Source organism: Myxocyprinus asiaticus, chromosome 42 (assembly GCF_019703515.2).
Source record: "Myxocyprinus asiaticus isolate MX2 ecotype Aquarium Trade chromosome 42, UBuf_Myxa_2, whole genome shotgun sequence".
NCBI classification, from domain to species: Eukaryota; Metazoa; Chordata; class Actinopteri; order Cypriniformes; family Catostomidae; genus Myxocyprinus; species Myxocyprinus asiaticus.
The window spans coordinates 4,609,884-4,628,202 of record NC_059385.1 but is presented as its reverse complement, the minus strand read 5'-3'; the positions used below and the strand labels follow the sequence as shown (position 1 = coordinate 4,628,202).

Sequence of the window (18,319 nt, the reverse complement as noted above, 5' to 3'; positions counted from 1 at the left end):
TATGGGTCAGGAGCTTTAGTTAATGTTCACATCAACCATCAGAATGAGGAAAAAATTTTATCTCAGTGATTTCAACTGTGGCATGATTTTTGGTTTTCATGCACAACAGTCTCTAGAATTTACTCAGAATTTACTGCCAAAAAAAACATCCAGTGAGCGGCAATTCTGCAGATGGAAATGCCTTGTTGATGAGAGAGGTCAACAGAGAATGGCCAGACTGGTTCGAACTGACAGAAAGGCTATGGTAACTCAGATAACCACTCTGTACAATTGTAGTGAGCAGAATAGCATCTCAGAATGCACAACATGTCGGACATTGAGGCAAATGGGCTACAACAGAAGACCAAGTTGGGTTCCACTTCTGTCAGCCAAGAACAGAAAGCTGAGGCTGCAGTTAGATAATCGCATGAATAAGTGTACAGGTGTACCTAATAAAGTGGTGTGTGTGTGTGTGTGTGTGTATATATATATATATATATATATATATATATATATATATATATATATATATATATATATATACAGAAAGCTGTAACTAGAGCTAGAACTGGTGCACAAGCTGATACTTAACACATGTTTGATTAATGAGGCAAACAAATAAATAAAAATACTATAACAACCAAATAGTAACACATAAAATGAAATGTTTATGACTTGTTCACATGCCATAGCCTCCTATATATTGACTCACAGACAGACATAAAAAGAAACCTAATCAATTGCATTTTTTTTTTTTATGCTCTCACAACAGCATCACTCTCAAAATAATCACAGAGTAGAATAAATAAATGTCCTTTTCTGGTTGCCCTTCTCCCTCTATCAAAAACCACTCCATTTCTCCTATCTCTCAGTTCATAGTTTAAAAATTTATCTTGTTCTCGGCAGGTTTTTGGCGCTCCCATGGGTCCAGGCGGAAACTCAGCCGGTGGTCACATGATGCCTGGCAACAGCCCAGGCATGAACTCTCCTCAGTTTATGGGCCAGCAGGGCTACCCCGAGCCCAACAAGGGCTACATGCAGCAGGGCATGTACGGGCGTCCCAGTGGAGGATACCCAGCCGGGCCTGGATATGGGGGCAGGTGAGAAACTCTTGAAAAGGAAAGCAAATTGACTTTCTTCATCACAATGAGTCACTTTGACAGAAACACAATTTAAATTTTAAGTTTAACTTAAGTAAAAAAGAATATCTCAGCTTTCTAATGATGTAATTATTAGGTTTCTACACAGGGGTGGTACTAGGATGTAAGTATCCCCCCCATAAATAATATTACGGTTTGCTACAATTTGTCACATCACAATGACATGGAATGTCATGTTAACACTGACATAGTTTGAAATAGACTGCATTATAAATTGAATAAATAATCGAGATTACAATTACAGGTGCTACAATTAGCTAATCATGAAAACGCAATTCCATTTACTTCTACTCCCATGTCAAAATGTTCTGTTTTCAATGTGTTTTTTTGTTTTTTTTGCAGAGCATAGTAACCAATCACAGACGTTATAGGCTTTCTGTGTATAATTTATTCAAAATTTGAAAAACTTATCGTGCTTTATCGTACTACTAAGTGTGCCAGTGTGAAGTATAAAACAACAATATATTTAAAAAAAAGCACACCACAGCTCCAAAGAATAAATAATTTAATATAATCTCACCTTGATAACATTTCAAGGCACACGGCTTTTCATCAAACTAGAAAAGACAAAGAAAAACAAGCCAAACCACCTCCGCCACCAACCAAAACGCAGATGCCCCACACAAAATAGTTTTTATGTAATTTCAATTAATCTAAATTTATTGCAATTATAATATACAGGGAAATAAACAACAATAATTATTTATGTTCTAATCATGCTGCCCTAGTTTGAAAAATGAAACTTTTTTTATTAAAAATAACAACTGAACAGTCCTACTGTTTTTGGCCTAATATTGGATTTCTAGATAAACGAGCCAGTGCAACTTCCGACTCAAAATGACGCGTCACATTGTCCAAACAGTCTGTGTTTGAGTGTGTGATGGTGTGGCTGTGTGTAGACTCTACCTCGTGGGAGATGCGTGAAGTCAGGCAGCCTGATGTCACCACAGTGGGGGATGTGTGCACTGTTTGTCCCACCCCTGCGCTGACTCACACAAACACGCGCATGCTTGCGTCCCTTAAGATCAATTTGCATCGCAATAAATCTTTTGAATCACTGACTCGGAGCACTCAGCGTCTCCCTTGGCTCAGCAGACCACTCACACAACACCTTGCCTAATACCTCGGGTCGTATTATTCAGCAGCGCTGCTGATCTTATTTTATGACACAAATGGGATATGACTTCACACAATTCATAAGATATTTGTCTTCTCTGTTTCCTCTTCAGTTACCCCAATAATGGAGGAGGATCCCTGGGGATGCCGCCCCATGGAGTTCGCCCGCCCACCGACTTCACCCAAGCGGCCGCTGCAGCAGCTGTGGCTGCAGCCGCCGCCACTGCGACAGCCACCGCCACGGCAACAGTTGCCGCGATACAGGAGAAGCAAAACCAAGAACTGAACTACGGGCCTGTAAGGGACCTTGTTCATTTGAGCTTTTGTTGCAGTGACTGCGATAAATGGCACTAAAGGGAAGGTCACCGACATAGATATTGTTTACCCCTGTTCATCGTGCAGTGATGACCTGAAAATTAAACTTCTGTTATTATTTGCTCACCTTCATGTTGTTTCAAACCCAAAAGGAGATATTAGGCAGAATGACAGTCTCAGTCACTATTCACTTTCATTGTTTGGAAAAAGGATGCAATGAAAGTGAATTGTGACTGAGGCTGTCATTCAGTCTAACATCTTTTCTGTTCCACAGAATCTATACAGGTTTGGAACAAATTTTGGGTGAGTGAATGATGACAGAATTTTCATTTTTGGGAGAACCATCCTTTTAAATCTTTTAGCGATTAATGGTGTCATTCTATATCTCTTTTTTTTAACGTTGTTAATCTGATTGCCACAACGCTCGGCTCTATTTTTATTGTAAATGCTTTGCACTCAAATTCACATAGTAACCTCTCGTTCTTTGCGCTCATTTCGCCCCCTTCTGGTCCAACACAGAAAAAGAAGCTCTTATTCCAAAAACATGGCTTTTAAGTATTGCAAACATATATATATATATATATATATATATATATATATATATATATATATATATATATATATATATATATATTCTTTTTTTTTTCTTTTTTTTTTTTCTTATTTTTCCTGCACTTCTCTGTCTCAGAGTGGATTTCACATACCACCTGTCTGCCCAGTTTTATACGGCAGACTTCACAGCCACACGGGCAAGACAGGACTTCATTGTTTACCATGGTGACCTAGTTGCGTTTCCCTTTCGTGCCCGGAGCTTGTCAGCCATAAGTCACGGCAGCAGGCTTGTCTCCAGCCATTGTTACCCGACGCTGGTTCTGATGGGTGTGGATCTGTGTTATTATGCTCTGTAGATGGGTGGCGCTTCCTCTTACAACACCCAGTTCCTGTCGCACTCCGGGCCCCGCGGCCCGCCCGGTATGACCCCGTCCGGAATGGTCAGCTCCAGACCCCCTTCCATGGGACCCATGTACACACAGCAGGGCCAGAGGATGCCTCAGCATCCCGTCTATTCTGGAGGCCAGCAGGGTCCTCCGCGACACCAGCAGGGTCTGAAACGCCCCTACAACTCCGACGTGAGTCATGTAGGGTCCAACCCTACTTTTCATCTTTCACATGTTTAAGGCTCATTGGTCATACAAATCTCATTCCCGCATGGTGTTGACGACTTGGTTTTGTCCTGGAATTTTCTTTGTTGCATACAGGGATTTCCGGGTCAGCAGTATGGTCCCGGAATGGGAGCTGGGGGCCCATACCCAGGCCAGCCCATGCAGTACCATGGTCCTGGACCCCAGCGGTCCGCCCCTTCCCCATCTTACCCAGCCCATCGAATGCCCCTCCAACAACCCAATATGGGCCAGTATCCTGCAGGACCAGGAAACCCCGGCCAGTTCTACAAGGTAAGATTCTTATTTTTCAGTGATGCCAAATTAATGTTTTAATAGAATAGTGGATCCAAAAATGATACTCACTCTGATGTCTTACAAAACCCAAATGAAATCCATAAGACAATTTTTGAAGAATATTTACACTGCTATTTGCTGTAAATGGTCTGCACTTATATAGCGCTTTATTTAACTGTAGTGGTTTTCAAAGCGCTTTACACTGTGGCTCATTCACCCATTCACACACACACTCCAATGACGGCAGAGATGCCATGCAAGGCGCTAGCCTGCCATTGGGAGCAACTTGGGGTTCAGTGTCTTGCACCAAGGACACTTCGGCATGTGGAGTCATGTGGGCCAGGAATCAAACCGCCAACCCTGCGATTAGTGGCCAACCCGCTCTACCACCTGAGCCACAGCCGCCCCAATGAAAGCATGCAAGCTCCAAAAGGTACAAGTTGTCATATAACTTTTACATTAAACACCAAGTCTTCTGAAACAATACAGTAGCTGTTTCTGTGGAACAGACCACAATTTTAAGGTGCACACCAGGCAGTCCATGGTCCATTTTCATGGTATGAGAAACAGCACTGATTGAACATCCTGCCTAACTTCTTTTTTGTTTCATGGAAGAAAACACATTTTTATTTGTGGGTCAACTATTAATGTAATGACAGAGTAAGTTAGGTACTTTCTGAAATGTTGAAAGTTCGAACCTTTTCACTAGCAAATTGCAACATCACATGCTGCGAGCGGTATCATGTTTCCAAAGAACTGGTTTTTTCATCAGTATTAGTGAAAAACAAGATGCTGTTTTAAGAGAAACACTCTAGTATTTGATACTTGCAAACACTGCAGTGAACTTTCAAGAGGCAACTAGATGTGAAAAGATTTTTGGAAGTACCAGTGAAAGACGAGCTCGACCCGGCACTTTCAATTCCATGTGGAGTTTGGAATTACAGCATTAGATTATCATTATAGTCATATCACTGCAGTATGCACTCAATGAGTGCGCCGATATTTTGTTTTTGTAACATTTAGGCACTGTTCCAAAACCTAGTGAGGTCCCTACGTAGGCAGGTAAGCTTTAGATTACGCTGGTAGGTGCGCTTTAGAGTTTCACTGTGCGTCATATAAATAGCTGTCGAGTTGCTGCCTATGTTGAGCGTTCCAAATAAGTCACTTATGAGGTTCTTTCACAGGTGGGATGCTACATTGGAAGGCAGCTGTCTATGTAGGAAGTACACAAGTTTTTGCAACAGAGCCTCAAGCCCAAAGTATGCTTCGGTTTTGTCGTGAACGCTTGCGTCTGTGTAGAGTTGAAAGTGCAGCCTTTCAAAGTTTACTTAATTTGACTGTTCTCACAAACGCAGGTGGTTGCCGCATACACGCTATGACTTCTATGGGATACTGGACTATTTATCTTCATGAGTTTAGACATTAGTCTTTATATTCCTTCAGACTCGAGTTACAAATGCAGGTATTTCCTGACCTCTTCACACAAGTGTTCTTGACGAGCACATGCACATATGTTGCTTCCACCTTCATCTCCTGTTGTTTAGCGGCGATTACTTCTAGCAACGGCTCATCTGTGAGTGCTGCTAACTTGTGGACCCACTAATTAGTGGCAAAAAATCCAGGCGCGTGTGTCTAATGCGCGTTTACAGTACGCGCAGTTATAAAAACCGGGCCACACGCATTCAGTGCTCGAGCACTCTGTTAATAACACAATTTCCGGCATGCGCCTTGTACACAGATGCCTAGCATCAGAATCAGAATGAGCTTTATTGCCAAGTATGCTTACACATACAAGGAATTTGTATGTTTGTGTGGTTGTTTCAAGGAGCACAATACTTGTAGTCCCCTCTCCAAACATAGCGCTTATGGTTGTGAGCGTAAAGCTCTATTTTGGTTTCGTCACTCCAAATTACAGTGTGCCAGAAGTTGTGAAGCGTGTCAAGGTGTTGTCGGGCATATTGTAACTGGGCTTTTTTGTGGCATTGGCTTCTTTCTGGCAACTCGACCATGCAGCTCATTTTTGTTCAAGTATCATCATATTGTGCTCCTTGAAACAACCATACCGTCTTTTTCCAGAGCAGCCTGTATTTCTCCTGAGGTTACCTGTGGGTTTTTCTTTGTATCCTGAACAATTCTTCTGGCAGTTGTGGCTGAAATTTTTCTTGGTCTACCTGACCTTGGCTTGGTATCAAGAGATCCCTGAATTTTCCACTTCTTAATAAGTGATTGAACAGTACTGACTGGCATTTTCAAGGCTTTGGATGTCTTTTTATATCCTTTTCCATCTTTATATAATTCCATTACCTTGTTACGCAGGTCTTTTGACAGTTCTTTTCTGCTCCCCATGGCTCAGTATCTAGCCTGCTCAGTGCATCCACGTGAGAGCTAACAAACTCATTGACTATTTATACACAGACACTAATTGCAATTTAAAAAGCCACAGGTGTGGGAAATTAACCTTTAATTGCCATTTAAACCTGTGTGTGTCACCTTGTGTGTCTGTAACAAGGCCAAACATTCAAGGGTATGTAAACTTTTGATCAGGGCCATTTGGGTGATTTCTGTTATCATTATGATTTAAAAAGGAGATAAACAACTATGTGATAATAAATGGCTTCATATGATCAATATCCTTAAATAAAAGACAGTTTTTTTGCATGATCAGTCATATTTTCAAAATCAATGCCAAACTTTAAAAATTTCTGACAGGGTATGCAAACTTTTGAGCACAACTGTATACATATATATATATATTTTCCTGTGCCTGACAGTTCTGGTGCTCAGCGCTCTGCCGGTCAGAAGGCAACAGTTCAAAAAAGTAGTGGGTTGTGTGAGTGGGGTCCAGAGTGATTTTTCCACCCCTTTTCTTCACTCTGGAAGTGTACAGTTCTTGAAAGGAGGGCAGGGGGCAACCAATAATCCTCTCAGCAGTCCGAAATATTCTTTGTAGTCTTCTGATGTCCGATTTCGCAGCTGAACCAAACCAGACAGTTATTGAAGTGCAGAGGACAGACTCAGTGACTGCTGAGTAGAACTGTATCAGCAGCGCCTGTGGCAGGTTGAACTTCCTCAGCTGGCGAAGGACGTACAACCTCTGCTGGCAGAACAATGGAGTCAGTGTGGGTCTCCCACTTCAGGTCCTGTGAGATTGTAGTGCCCAGGAACCTGAATGACTCCACTGCTGCCACAGTGCTGTTTAGAATGGTGAGCGGGGTCAATGTTCATATTCGCACCTGAGCGAAGTATACTTGGGCTTCAGTCACCTTCTAGCACTATAATTACTCTTAATGAATTTGGGTCAACTTCCTCTGTTTTTTTGTTGTTTTTTTCTTCCCCTTTTCTCTCCCAATTTGGAATGCGCAATTCCCAATGCGCTCTAAGTCCTTGTGGCGTAGTGACTCGCCTCAAACCGGGTGGTGAAGGACAAATCTCAGTTGCCTCCGCGTCTGAGACCTTCAACCCGTGCATCTTATCACTGACTTGTTGAGCGCGTTACTGCGGAGACAGCGCATGTGGAGGCTTCACGCTATTCTACACGGCTTCCGCGCACAACTCACCACGCGCCCCACTGAGAGTGAGATCCACATTATAGCAACCACGAGGAGGTTACCCCAGGTGACTCTACCCTCCCTAGCAAATGGGCCAATTTGGTTGCTTAGGAGACCCGGCTGGAGTCACTCAGCACACCCTGGGATTCGAACTCGTGACTCCAGGGGTGGTAGTCAGCATTTTTACTTGCTGAGCTACCCAGGCCCCCCAACTTCCTCTGTTTTAAGCATGATGTTGAAATTGTTTTGTTTGTTTACCAGGACCAGTTTAACGGACAGGGCAACAGCCACAACAGCCTGTCCTCTGGAGTGACGGGAGCTGGATACAACACCTTCAACCAGGCCTCTGTCAATGGGGTTAGTGTCCTTTCTCACATACTGTCATAGTGGTTAATGATGTGATGCTCAATTTTCCCCCCCAGATCTATTAAGTTATTTAAAAATATATTTAAAATGCAATTAATTCAGAAAATCACTTAAATAGACCTTTTTTGATTAAATAAAATTTCAATTTCGTATTTTAATCATTTACATATTTTTTGTAGGGGAGCTATTTTGACCTTTTTATGACGGTCAGTTTAGGTCAAGTGGAGTAACCATGGGAAAACTTCTTTATTCATAACTAAAAAAATATATTTTTACTTTGAAAAGATGAAAAATGTGAAAACAATTAAGACATATTCAGAGTGTGAGGTAAGTATTTCAATACTTCTTACTTGGTTACACTACTTGACATTTTTCAAGTCATTACATCTAAACTTTGATAGGAAATAGTATATAAGTATGAAACCAACATGAATACAAAGATCACTTTTGTAAGACCTTACCACATGTCTTTTAAACTTGAGATTTTTAGAAAAATATCACCTGTTTGTCATCTCATTGACCCATTTGCTGAAATATGTGTCTGTGTTTTGAAGGAAGCTGCTTGTTAATATTCCACCAGTGCCATGATCGGACTTTGACAGTCAGAGTCCAAACTCCACACAGCTGAATATGTTGTGCAGCATTTCAGTTATGAAAACTTGGTTGTAAAGATAATCTTGGTGCAGATAGTAATGCCTGAATGTGTCTGTCTTTCGCAGCCCGGGCGTGCGATGACAGGATATCCCAGCTCTCCTCTCCCAGGAAACCCCACTCCTCCTATGACCCCTGGCAGTTCAATGCCCCCGTATATGTCCCCCGGCCAAGATGTCAAATCGCCCTTCCTCCATGATGTCAAGCCCAACATCAACTCTCTGCAGCCCCCTTCAGGTAAAACATGGAACTGCATCTAAACCATCACCCCACCCCTTCTCTACATTCTGGGAACTTTGTGTGAAACAAAAGGAAGTAAAAGGTTACCGCTTGCACTAGGGATGCACCAATAATAATAATAAAATTATGCTGTGGCTAACAAACAATATGAGGGCCAATAATATACTATTACTATACAGTTTGTTAGTCAGTTATTTATTTATTTACTTTATTACTATATTTATTTATTAAAGGAAAAATAATTCACAGTAAAGCTCCAATCTAGAATTTAACATGCCTCAAATAATGGCAGGCACCAAAGCATTATAATGAATTATGCGAGGTTTCCATGATCATGTACTAACTTGAAATATCAGGAAAATTAAAAAAATTAAAAGTTTTAACTGCTATTGAGTAATGGAAATTCCTTTTCCAAAATGTTTGGGAACTGTTTGGATAACTGTTTAGAACTTTTGTAACATGATATACAAAAAGAGTTTCTGTGCATTTCTTTAAAGGAATAGTTCACACAAAAAAAGACAATTCTCTCATCATTTACCCACCCTTATGTTGTCTCAAACTGCAAGTATGACTTTCTTCTGTGCAACACAAACAATTATTTTTTTTACATGGATTTTAAATATGTGTGTTTGTCCATACAGTGCAAGTAAATGGAGACCATATTTTCAAGCTCCAAAAAGGACATAAAGGCAAGCATAAAGGTAATCCTTTAGACTCCAGTGGCTTAATCCATGTCTTCTGAAGTGCTTGACACATGCGCAGAGCACTAGATGACGCTAGGAAGTGTAATCGAGCTTGAAATCGTGATTGCCAAGGAGACTGATGTCAAGATTTATAGTGAAAAAGAAGTTATGTTTTGGTCTGTTCTGACCCAAAACTGATTGGATCACTTCAGAAGACGTGGATTTAGCCACTGAAGTCGAATGGATTACTTTAATGCTGCCTTTATGTGCCTTTTGGAGCTTCAAAGTTTTGGTCACCATTCACTTGCATAGTGTACACAAACAGATATTATTTCCCTTTGAAATATCTTTGTGTTCCATGGAAGAAAGTAAGTAATACGAGTTTGAGATGACAAGAGGGTGAGTAAATGATGAGAGAATTTTAGTTTTTGGGTGAACTATTCCTTTAAGCATTTCCAACTTTAAATGATCAAAAAGTAAGCTGTAAATCTACACGACTAAACAAATCACAGCATATCAATCTCTATTTGAATGCATAATCTCTCCTGTCTCTGTAATTTCTGTCTTGATGAAAGAACTACAGCCGTTAACTAACGTAAGGCAGTTCAGTAACTCTCTAACTGTAATTCTTCTGTCTGTAGGGAACCCCAGTGATGACCTGCGCCTGACGTTCCCAGTAAGGGACGGTGTTGTGTTAGAACCCTTCAGACTGGAGCACAACCTGGCCGTCAGCAACCACGTCTTCCAGCTGCGAGACTCCGTCTACAAGACCCTTATGATGAGGTCAGACTCTATACTTAACACATACAACATCTTTCCCTTAAAGCAGCTCATGCTTAGGTGTGGTTGTCAGTGTTCAGTGTAGCAATGTTGTGTTTAAAGTTTAAACATGTTTGTTTTATTGGATGGTGTGTTCTCATTTAGGTTATAAACGAGTCCTTAACCCTTATGTTGTGTTCCGATCATTTTGACCCGGACAAATATTTTTCTTACGATATCTTTTTTTGTGTGTTTTTTTTTAACTTAATCCAATTTGAATAAAATTCATTGACTTTGTTCACATATGGTATCTGAAAACACCAAATTAAATTGGACCATTTTCTTTACATATTTTTGGTTTTATTTCACTTTGTTACACTTGTTGTTTTCCCGGTCAAAAATGACCAGCCTCTGGAAGTGAATGGATTAGACTACAAAGTACAGAAATATTAAGTGTTCAGGAGCATACCAATCCTTTATATTAGCACATATTTAGATGTGTTTGCACACACATAGTCCTCAGACATGTGCACACACACACTCACACACACAGACGATGTGTATTGAGTGCCCTTTTGTTCCATCATCTTTCCATGTACACTGTTTGAGGAATATTTCAAGATCGGCTTATATTATGTTGCGCTTGGGCTCATTTGAATCGGAATAGTCTGCTGTAAGTTATGATACGTCATTATGTTATATGTACAGTATGTTTCAGGAAGTAATAAGGAAAAACGTTACAGAAAGCCACTCCTTTTTATAATATTAATGTGTGTCTGTGGGAATTTCATACACTAATACTCTCTGCAGTTTGGCCTCTGATTGAAACAAATGTACTCATTGTATTCTACTAATTGAGACCTTTCCAACGATATATAACAGGTGGCTATCTCATCTTTTTTATGGTTTTAACAACTCTGAATATAATTGATGTGATGGCAAATGTGAACTTATGAGTACGAAACGGTTCTTATTTGTTAGCAAATTAAAAAGCATTATTTAAGAATTGGTAAGATCAGCAATATGCATTGTAAAATCCAGATTCTAAGCTTTAAAATTACACCTGTTTTGTTCAGATCAAGCTATTGGTTGCTAATTTATTATGTAATTATTATATATTTTTGTGTTTTCCACAGGGATTGCCCTCCACTAACCCGGTATGAGCTCAGTTCAATTAATCCTTCTATCAATAAATATATATATATATATTTTTAAATCTGTAAAAAAAAAAAGAAAAAAAAAAAGAAATCTGTCATAAATACTAAAAAATGTTGATAAAAACATCTAAAGCAATATCTTGTGATAATATATGCAATATGAGAGATTTATAAACAAATATATGGAATATGAGAGATTTATTTATTTATTTATTTATCCCCTTTTTCTCCCCAATTTGGAATGCCCAATTCCCAATGTGCTCTAAGTCCTCGTGGTGGCATAGTGACTCACCTCAATCCGGGTGGCGGAGGATGTCTCCACGTTTGAGACCGTCAATCCGCGCATCTTATCACGTGGCTTGTTGAGCGCGTTACTGCGGCGACAAAGCGCATGTGGAGGCTTCGCTATTCTCTGCGGCATCCACGCACAACTCACCACGCGCCTCACTGAGAGTGAGAACCACATTATAGCGACCACGAAGAGGTTACCCCATGTGACTCTACCCTCCCTAGCAACCGGGCCAATTTGGTTGCATAGGAGACCTGGCTGGAGTCACTCAGCACGCCCTGGATTCGAACTCGCGACTCCAGGGGTGGTAGTCAGCGTCTTAAATTGCTGAGCTACCCAGGCCCCCAATATGAGAGATTTATAAACAATCGAACACAAAATATGTTGGCACAAAACGAACACAACACAAGGGTTAAACTTGGGATAGTTCACCCAAAAATTTTAATGACGTCATAATTTGCTCACCCTGATGAAGATTTATACCTGTATGACTTTCTTTCTTCCATGGAACACAAAAGGAGACAATCGGCTCTGTGTTCCACAGAAGAAGAAATATCCTACGGGTTTGTATCAACCCTGGGTTGAAGGGTAAGTAAATGATGACAGAATTTTATATTTTTGGGTGAACTGTCCCTTTAGGTGCTCATCCACAGCTCATCTCGACTGTTTATGGTGCTCACTGGTGCTCACTGGTGCTGACGTGTTGATGTGTCATCTGTGTGTTTAACAGGCCAGACCTGGAGCTGCAGTTCAAGTGCTATCACCATGAAGACCGGCAGATGAACACCAACTGGCCGGCATCGGTGCAGGTGAGCGTCAACGCCACACCTCTCACCATCGAGCGCGGGGACAACAAGACGTCCCACAAACCCCTGTACCTAAAGCATGTGTGCCAGCCGGGACGCAACACCATCCAGATCACAGTCACGGCCTGCTGCTGTGTAAGTACAGAGAGACTCCTATAATGATTGCATGCTGTAAGGAATTGTACTTAAGCCTAAAGTATACTTCGGTTTTAAAGCAAAACCTTAGTGTCTGGGTACAGTCAAGTGCTCGCCTTTCAAAGTATCCTTCATTTGACTGCACGCATACACAGGCGGTTGGCGCATGTGCACTATGACTGCTAGGAGATACTGGACTATTTCTCTCCAGGAGTTAAGATGTCTGAAAGATGTCCATAAAGATGTATTTATATTCCTTCAGACTTGAATTATATAAATGCAGACCTCCTTACTCACGCACTCTTGACGTGCACACCCACTGTTGTTTTTACCTTTGTCTCCTCAAGTTTAAAGGCGATTACATCTAGCACTTTTTAATGACTGCAACGGCCGCAATGTGAGCATTGCCACCTTTTGACCCACTATTTAATGCAATTATGCATGTGCATAATGCACGTTTAGAGTATGTGAGGTTAGAAAAATCGGGCCACACGAATTTAGTGATATAGTACTCTGTTGATGACGAAATTTGTGTCTTGTGTCCTTTACGCAGATACCCAGCATTCAAGTCTAACCGAAGTATACTTTGAGCTTTATGCTAACTCTACCATTATTATTATTATTGCTACTCATACTTAGAGCCCTAAATAGGACTAGGTGATATAGCTATATAAAATATTATTGACGATATTTAACTCAATATTTATGTGTTATCAATGTATATCTACAGTATGTATTTTCCTCTGAATGGCTCATTAGGAGTTTTAAATCGATTCACAGAAATGGACAGTTTGTTTCACGAAATTGTTTTGAACTGAACAACTTAACGGCATGTTTGTTACTGAAGTTTTAAAGCACATTAAAGCAAAAAATTTAATTTTATTTATTTTTTTTATATAGTTTTTGTATAGTTTTATTTTTCATCCGATCGCAAAATATTATCTTTAACACTTTATAATAAGGTTGTATGTGTTAACTGCATTAGTTAAAATAAACTAACAATTAACAGCACTTACAGCACCTCTTTATCTTGGTTAGTGTTCATTCCGACATAAACTAGCATATTTTAACATTTACAATTTTTTATGTTATGTAATGTGTTAACATTATTTATTGCATTATGAACTAATATGAACTACAATGAACAATTGTACATTTATAAATTAACATTGACCAAGAATAAAAAATGCTATTAAAAATATTGTATTAAAAACAAAAAAAAAACGTCACAAGATTAGTCATGATGAATTTTTTAAACAGTTATCTCTATTAATAAACAAGGCTTTATATGGGTCAGAGTTCATGCCCTTCTCTCTGTCTCTCGCTACAGTCTCATCTGTTCGTGCTGCAGCTGGTTCATAGGCCATCTGTGCGCTCCGTGCTTCAAGGTCTCATGAAGAAGAGACTCCTGCCAGCTGAGCACTGTGTCACTAAGAGTGAGTAGGAACACAATTTATTTGGAAATAACCAGTACTCATTGGTTGGGTCATCTCCATGACAACTTTTTCCTTTCTTTTTCCTTAGTTAAGAGGAACTTCAGTAGCGGCACCATCCCCGGAACTCCCGGTCTTAACGGCGAGGACGGCGTGGAGCAGACGGCCATCAAGGTGTCGCTCAAGTGTCCAATCACCTTCCGGCGCATTCAGCTCCCTGCCAGGGGCCACGACTGCAGACACATACAGGTGGGGATGCTTGTTAACTTAAATGGGATTTCTATCACAGCATACACCACGTTTTCTTGATTATCACCATCTCTGATGCCTCGTGTCCTTGCGCAGTGCTTTGACCTGGAGTCCTACCTGCAGCTCAACTGTGAGAGAGGAACTTGGCGGTGTCCTGTGTGCAAGTAAGAACCTTACTTTGACCATTTTTTTAAATGGCTGATACTGGTATCTAGAGAAAAGGGTGGCCAATGGCCGATATAATAATATGTGGGTGTTTCTTCAAATTTGGGCTCTTTTATTACTGTGAACTTCTAGAAAGTAAAAGCTTTTTGAAATATTTTTCACATTCTCTATATTTTTTAATTTTTATTTGTCTGATATCAATACCCAACAGTGTATATACATGCATCAAAGGAGATAAATGTCATTTTTTCTGAAAGTTAAGAAAATTCCCACCACAGCACATTTCAAATTCTGTATTGTGTTTAATAGAATACTGTGATGAAAATTATATTATTAAGGTTTTTGGAAAAAATGGCCTGACTCCTTTGACTTGCTGAGGCTGATTTTATAGCTAACATTTGTTGTGTCCAAAATACACACAAATAAATAATATTTTCACACTTTTGCATAACCTTCAAACTCAGTGCCTCTTTGCTTGACATCATGAGAAAATCAAAAGAAATCAGCCAAGATCTCAGAAAAGAATTGTGGACCTCCACAAGTCTGGTTCATGCTTGGGAGCAATTTCCAAATGCCTGAAGTTACCACGTTCATCTGTACAAACAATAGTTAGCAAGTATAAACACCATGGGACCACACAGCCATCATACCACTCAGGAAGAAGACACATTATGTCTCCTAGAGATGAACATAGTTTGGCGCGAAAAGTGCAAACCAATCCCAGAACAACAGCAAAGGACCTTGTGAAGATGCTGGAGGAAACAGGTAGACAAGTATCTAAATCCACAGTAAAACGAGTCCTATATCGACATAACCTGAAAGGCTGCTCGGCAAGGAAGAAGCCACTGCTCCAAAACCGCCATGAAAAAGCCAGACTACAGTTTGCAAGTGCACATGGGGAGAAAGATCTTACTTTTTGGGGAAATGTCCTCTGGTCTGATGAAACAAAAATTGAACTGTTTGGCCATAATGACCATTGTTATGTTTGGAGGAAAAAGGGTGAGGCTTGCAAGCCGAAGAACACCATCCCAACTGTGAAGCATGGGGGTGACAGCATCATGTTGCGGGGGTGCTTTGCTGCTGGAGGGACTGGTGCACTTCACAAAATAGATGGAATCATGAGGAAGGAAAATTATGTGGATATATTGAAGCCACATCTCAAGACTTCAGCCATGAAGTTAAAGCTCGGTCGCAAATGGGTCTTCCAAATGGACGGTGACCCCAAGCATACCTCCAAAGTTGTGGCAAAATGGCTTAAGGACAACGTAGTCAAGGTATTGGAGTGGCCATCACAAAGCCCTGACCTCAATCTGAAAATCTGTGGGCAGAACTGAAAAAGCATGTGCGAGCAAGGAGGCCTACAAACCTGACTCAGTTACACCAGTTCTGTCTGGAGGAATGGGCCAAACTTCCAGCAACTTATTGTGAGAAGCTTGTGGAAGGCTACCCAAAACGTTTGACCCAAGTTAAACAATTTAAAGGCAATGCTACCAAATATTAACAAAGTGTACGTAAACTTCTGACCCGCTGGGAATGTGATGAAAGAAATAAAAGCTGAAATAAATCATTCTCTCTACTATTATTCTGACATTTCACATTCTTAAAATAAAGTAGTGATCCTAACTGACCTAAGACAGGAAATGTTTTCTAAGATTAAATCTCAGGAATTGTGAAAAACTGAGTTTAAATGTATTTGGCTATGGTGTATGTAAACCTCTGACTTCAACTGTACAAGGCATTTAAAAAAGTACCAGAAATAAATGACTATGACACAGTAAAAAGTTTCCAAGTCAGGTTTATAGAGACCCTAATATATATAAAAGAAAAAAGTTAAAATCTACCCATTTTGAAAAAAATTAACCCCTGGGACTGGAAAAGGCCCGAAGTTGAAGAAACGCCCATGTATAATATAATTTAATTGTAGCAAATAAGATGCATACAAAATTTATGAATTCAAATAAACACTTAATACAGAGAATGTGCACAATCCATTGACAGGGCTGTTGCTAAATTTTGGAACTGACACTAAGTAGAAAGACAAGATTTGTTAATCAGCCAATCAGGCACAGTTATTGTCCGATATTTGGTCATTTTGAGAATATCGGCATGTTTGAACGATTAAAAGAACTTGTCTTTCTACTTAGTGTTTAACTGGTCTATTGACACTTAGTTCCTCCTATCTATTTGACTTTACCCTTCATGAATGGTGTTGTGTATTTTGAAAGACAAATTCACAAACTTTCCGAAGTGTTTTTTTTTTTTGTTGTTGTTTTTTCTCCCAATTTGGAATGCCTAAATCCCAATGTGCTTTTTAAGTCCTCGTGGTCACGTAGTGATTCGCCTCAGTCCGGGTGGCAGAGGACTAATCCCATTTGCCTCCATGTCCGAGACTGTCAACCCATGCATCTTATCACATGGCTTGTTGAGCACATTGCCACGGAGACATAGCGCATGTGGAGGCTTCACGCCATCCACCGCGGCAACCACGCACAACTCACCACGCGCCCCACCGAGAACAAACCACATTATAGCGACCACGTGGAGGTTACCCCATGTGACTCTACCCTCCCTAGCAACCGGGCCAATTTGGTTGACCTGGCTGGAGTCACTTCGGCACACCCTTTCCGAAGTTTAATTACTTTTATCCTTTGTATTTTGCAGTAAGACGGCTCTTTTGGAGGGGCTAGAAGTGGACCAGTACATGTTGGGAATTCTTATTTACATCCAAAAGTAAGTTTCTTTTCGGTAAATTGGCAAAAATGTCATGAGCTGACTGAAATTCCTAGTTCCAATCTGCAATGTGGGCCTGGCTTTATTTCAGTAATGTCAAAACCATGTCTTGGGATGTAGCATTTGGTTCATCAAGATCTTTGCTCTATACATCTCTAACTTAGTTCGGACTATGAGGAGATCACCATTGATCCGGTGTGCAGCTGGAAGCCAGTCCCGGTGAAACCAGACCTGCACATTAAAGAGGACCCAGACGGTCCTGCCCTGAAACGCTGTCGCACCCTGAGCCCTAGTCACATGATCTTGCCCAGCGTCATGGAGATGATTGCAGCCCTGGGACCGACCTCCTCGCCCTACCAGTCTCTACCGCAGGGTGGCAGCAGCAGCACACCTGATTATCCCAGCCAAGGTGGGTGTCACATCTCATTTTTAAGGTCTCATAGGGACCACAAAAGCATTATGCTTCATTTTAGAGTGCCCTATTTTGTAGTCATGTTATATATGACAGGTTGAAATGTGTGTTGAACATTATGTTGTTGTTCCATGTCTCAGGTGGCTCAGGATACTCTAACCAGCCAGGCTTTTCGGACTTTCCCAATGCCCCGGGCACCCCCAACCTGGGGGAGTTTGCTTCCGGGCCGCCCCCTCTCTCTTACCAGTCTGACCTGCCTAGTGGACTCCTCACCCCGGAAAAACCTGTGGGACATCCAATGTCTGGACAGGTGGGTTTTCTGGTCATTACAATATCTTTTGATAGATAGATAGATACATTTGTTCTATCTATCTATCTTTGTCTGTCTGTCTATCTGTCTTATCATTTGTATGTATGTTCCATCCATTCATCCATCTGTCTGTCTATCTATTATTCCATCATTCTATCATTCTATCATTAATTTGTAGGTACGTTCCATCCATTCATCCATCCATCTGTCTGTCTGTCTATCTATCTATCATTCCATCATTCTATCATTCATTTGTACGTACGTTCCATCCATCCATCCATCTATCTATCCATCCATTGGTCCATCCATCAGCCTATCTATCTGTTGTTCTATCCATCTATCTGTCTGTCTATCCATCC

At 40.6% G+C, this 18,319-nt stretch overlaps 1 protein-coding gene across 2 annotated transcripts in view; it reads left to right on the top strand.

Moving 5' to 3' along the window:
* Positions 1-18,319, top strand: part of LOC127432569 (zinc finger MIZ domain-containing protein 2-like) — a 66,352-nt gene that overhangs the window by 44,375 nt on the left and 3,658 nt on the right. The window contains exons 4-18 of one of the 2 annotated variants that reach the window (XM_051683810.1): positions 886-1,079; positions 2,369-2,552; positions 3,479-3,700; positions 3,830-4,024; positions 7,837-7,932; positions 8,661-8,829; positions 10,157-10,298; positions 11,411-11,431; positions 12,451-12,661; positions 13,992-14,097; positions 14,186-14,343; positions 14,440-14,507; positions 17,170-17,238; positions 17,403-17,647; positions 17,791-17,960. In XM_051683810.1, coding sequence (XP_051539770.1) covers positions 886-1,079; positions 2,369-2,552; positions 3,479-3,700; positions 3,830-4,024; positions 7,837-7,932; positions 8,661-8,829; positions 10,157-10,298; positions 11,411-11,431; positions 12,451-12,661; positions 13,992-14,097; positions 14,186-14,343; positions 14,440-14,507; positions 17,170-17,238; positions 17,403-17,647; positions 17,791-17,960 — 2,250 coding nt within the window. The remainder of the gene's footprint in view (positions 1-885; positions 1,080-2,368; positions 2,553-3,478; positions 3,701-3,829; positions 4,025-7,836; positions 7,933-8,660; positions 8,830-10,156; positions 10,299-11,410; positions 11,432-12,450; positions 12,662-13,991; positions 14,098-14,185; positions 14,344-14,439; positions 14,508-17,169; positions 17,239-17,402; positions 17,648-17,790; positions 17,961-18,319) is intronic. The other variant, XM_051683811.1, reaches the window with a different exon arrangement.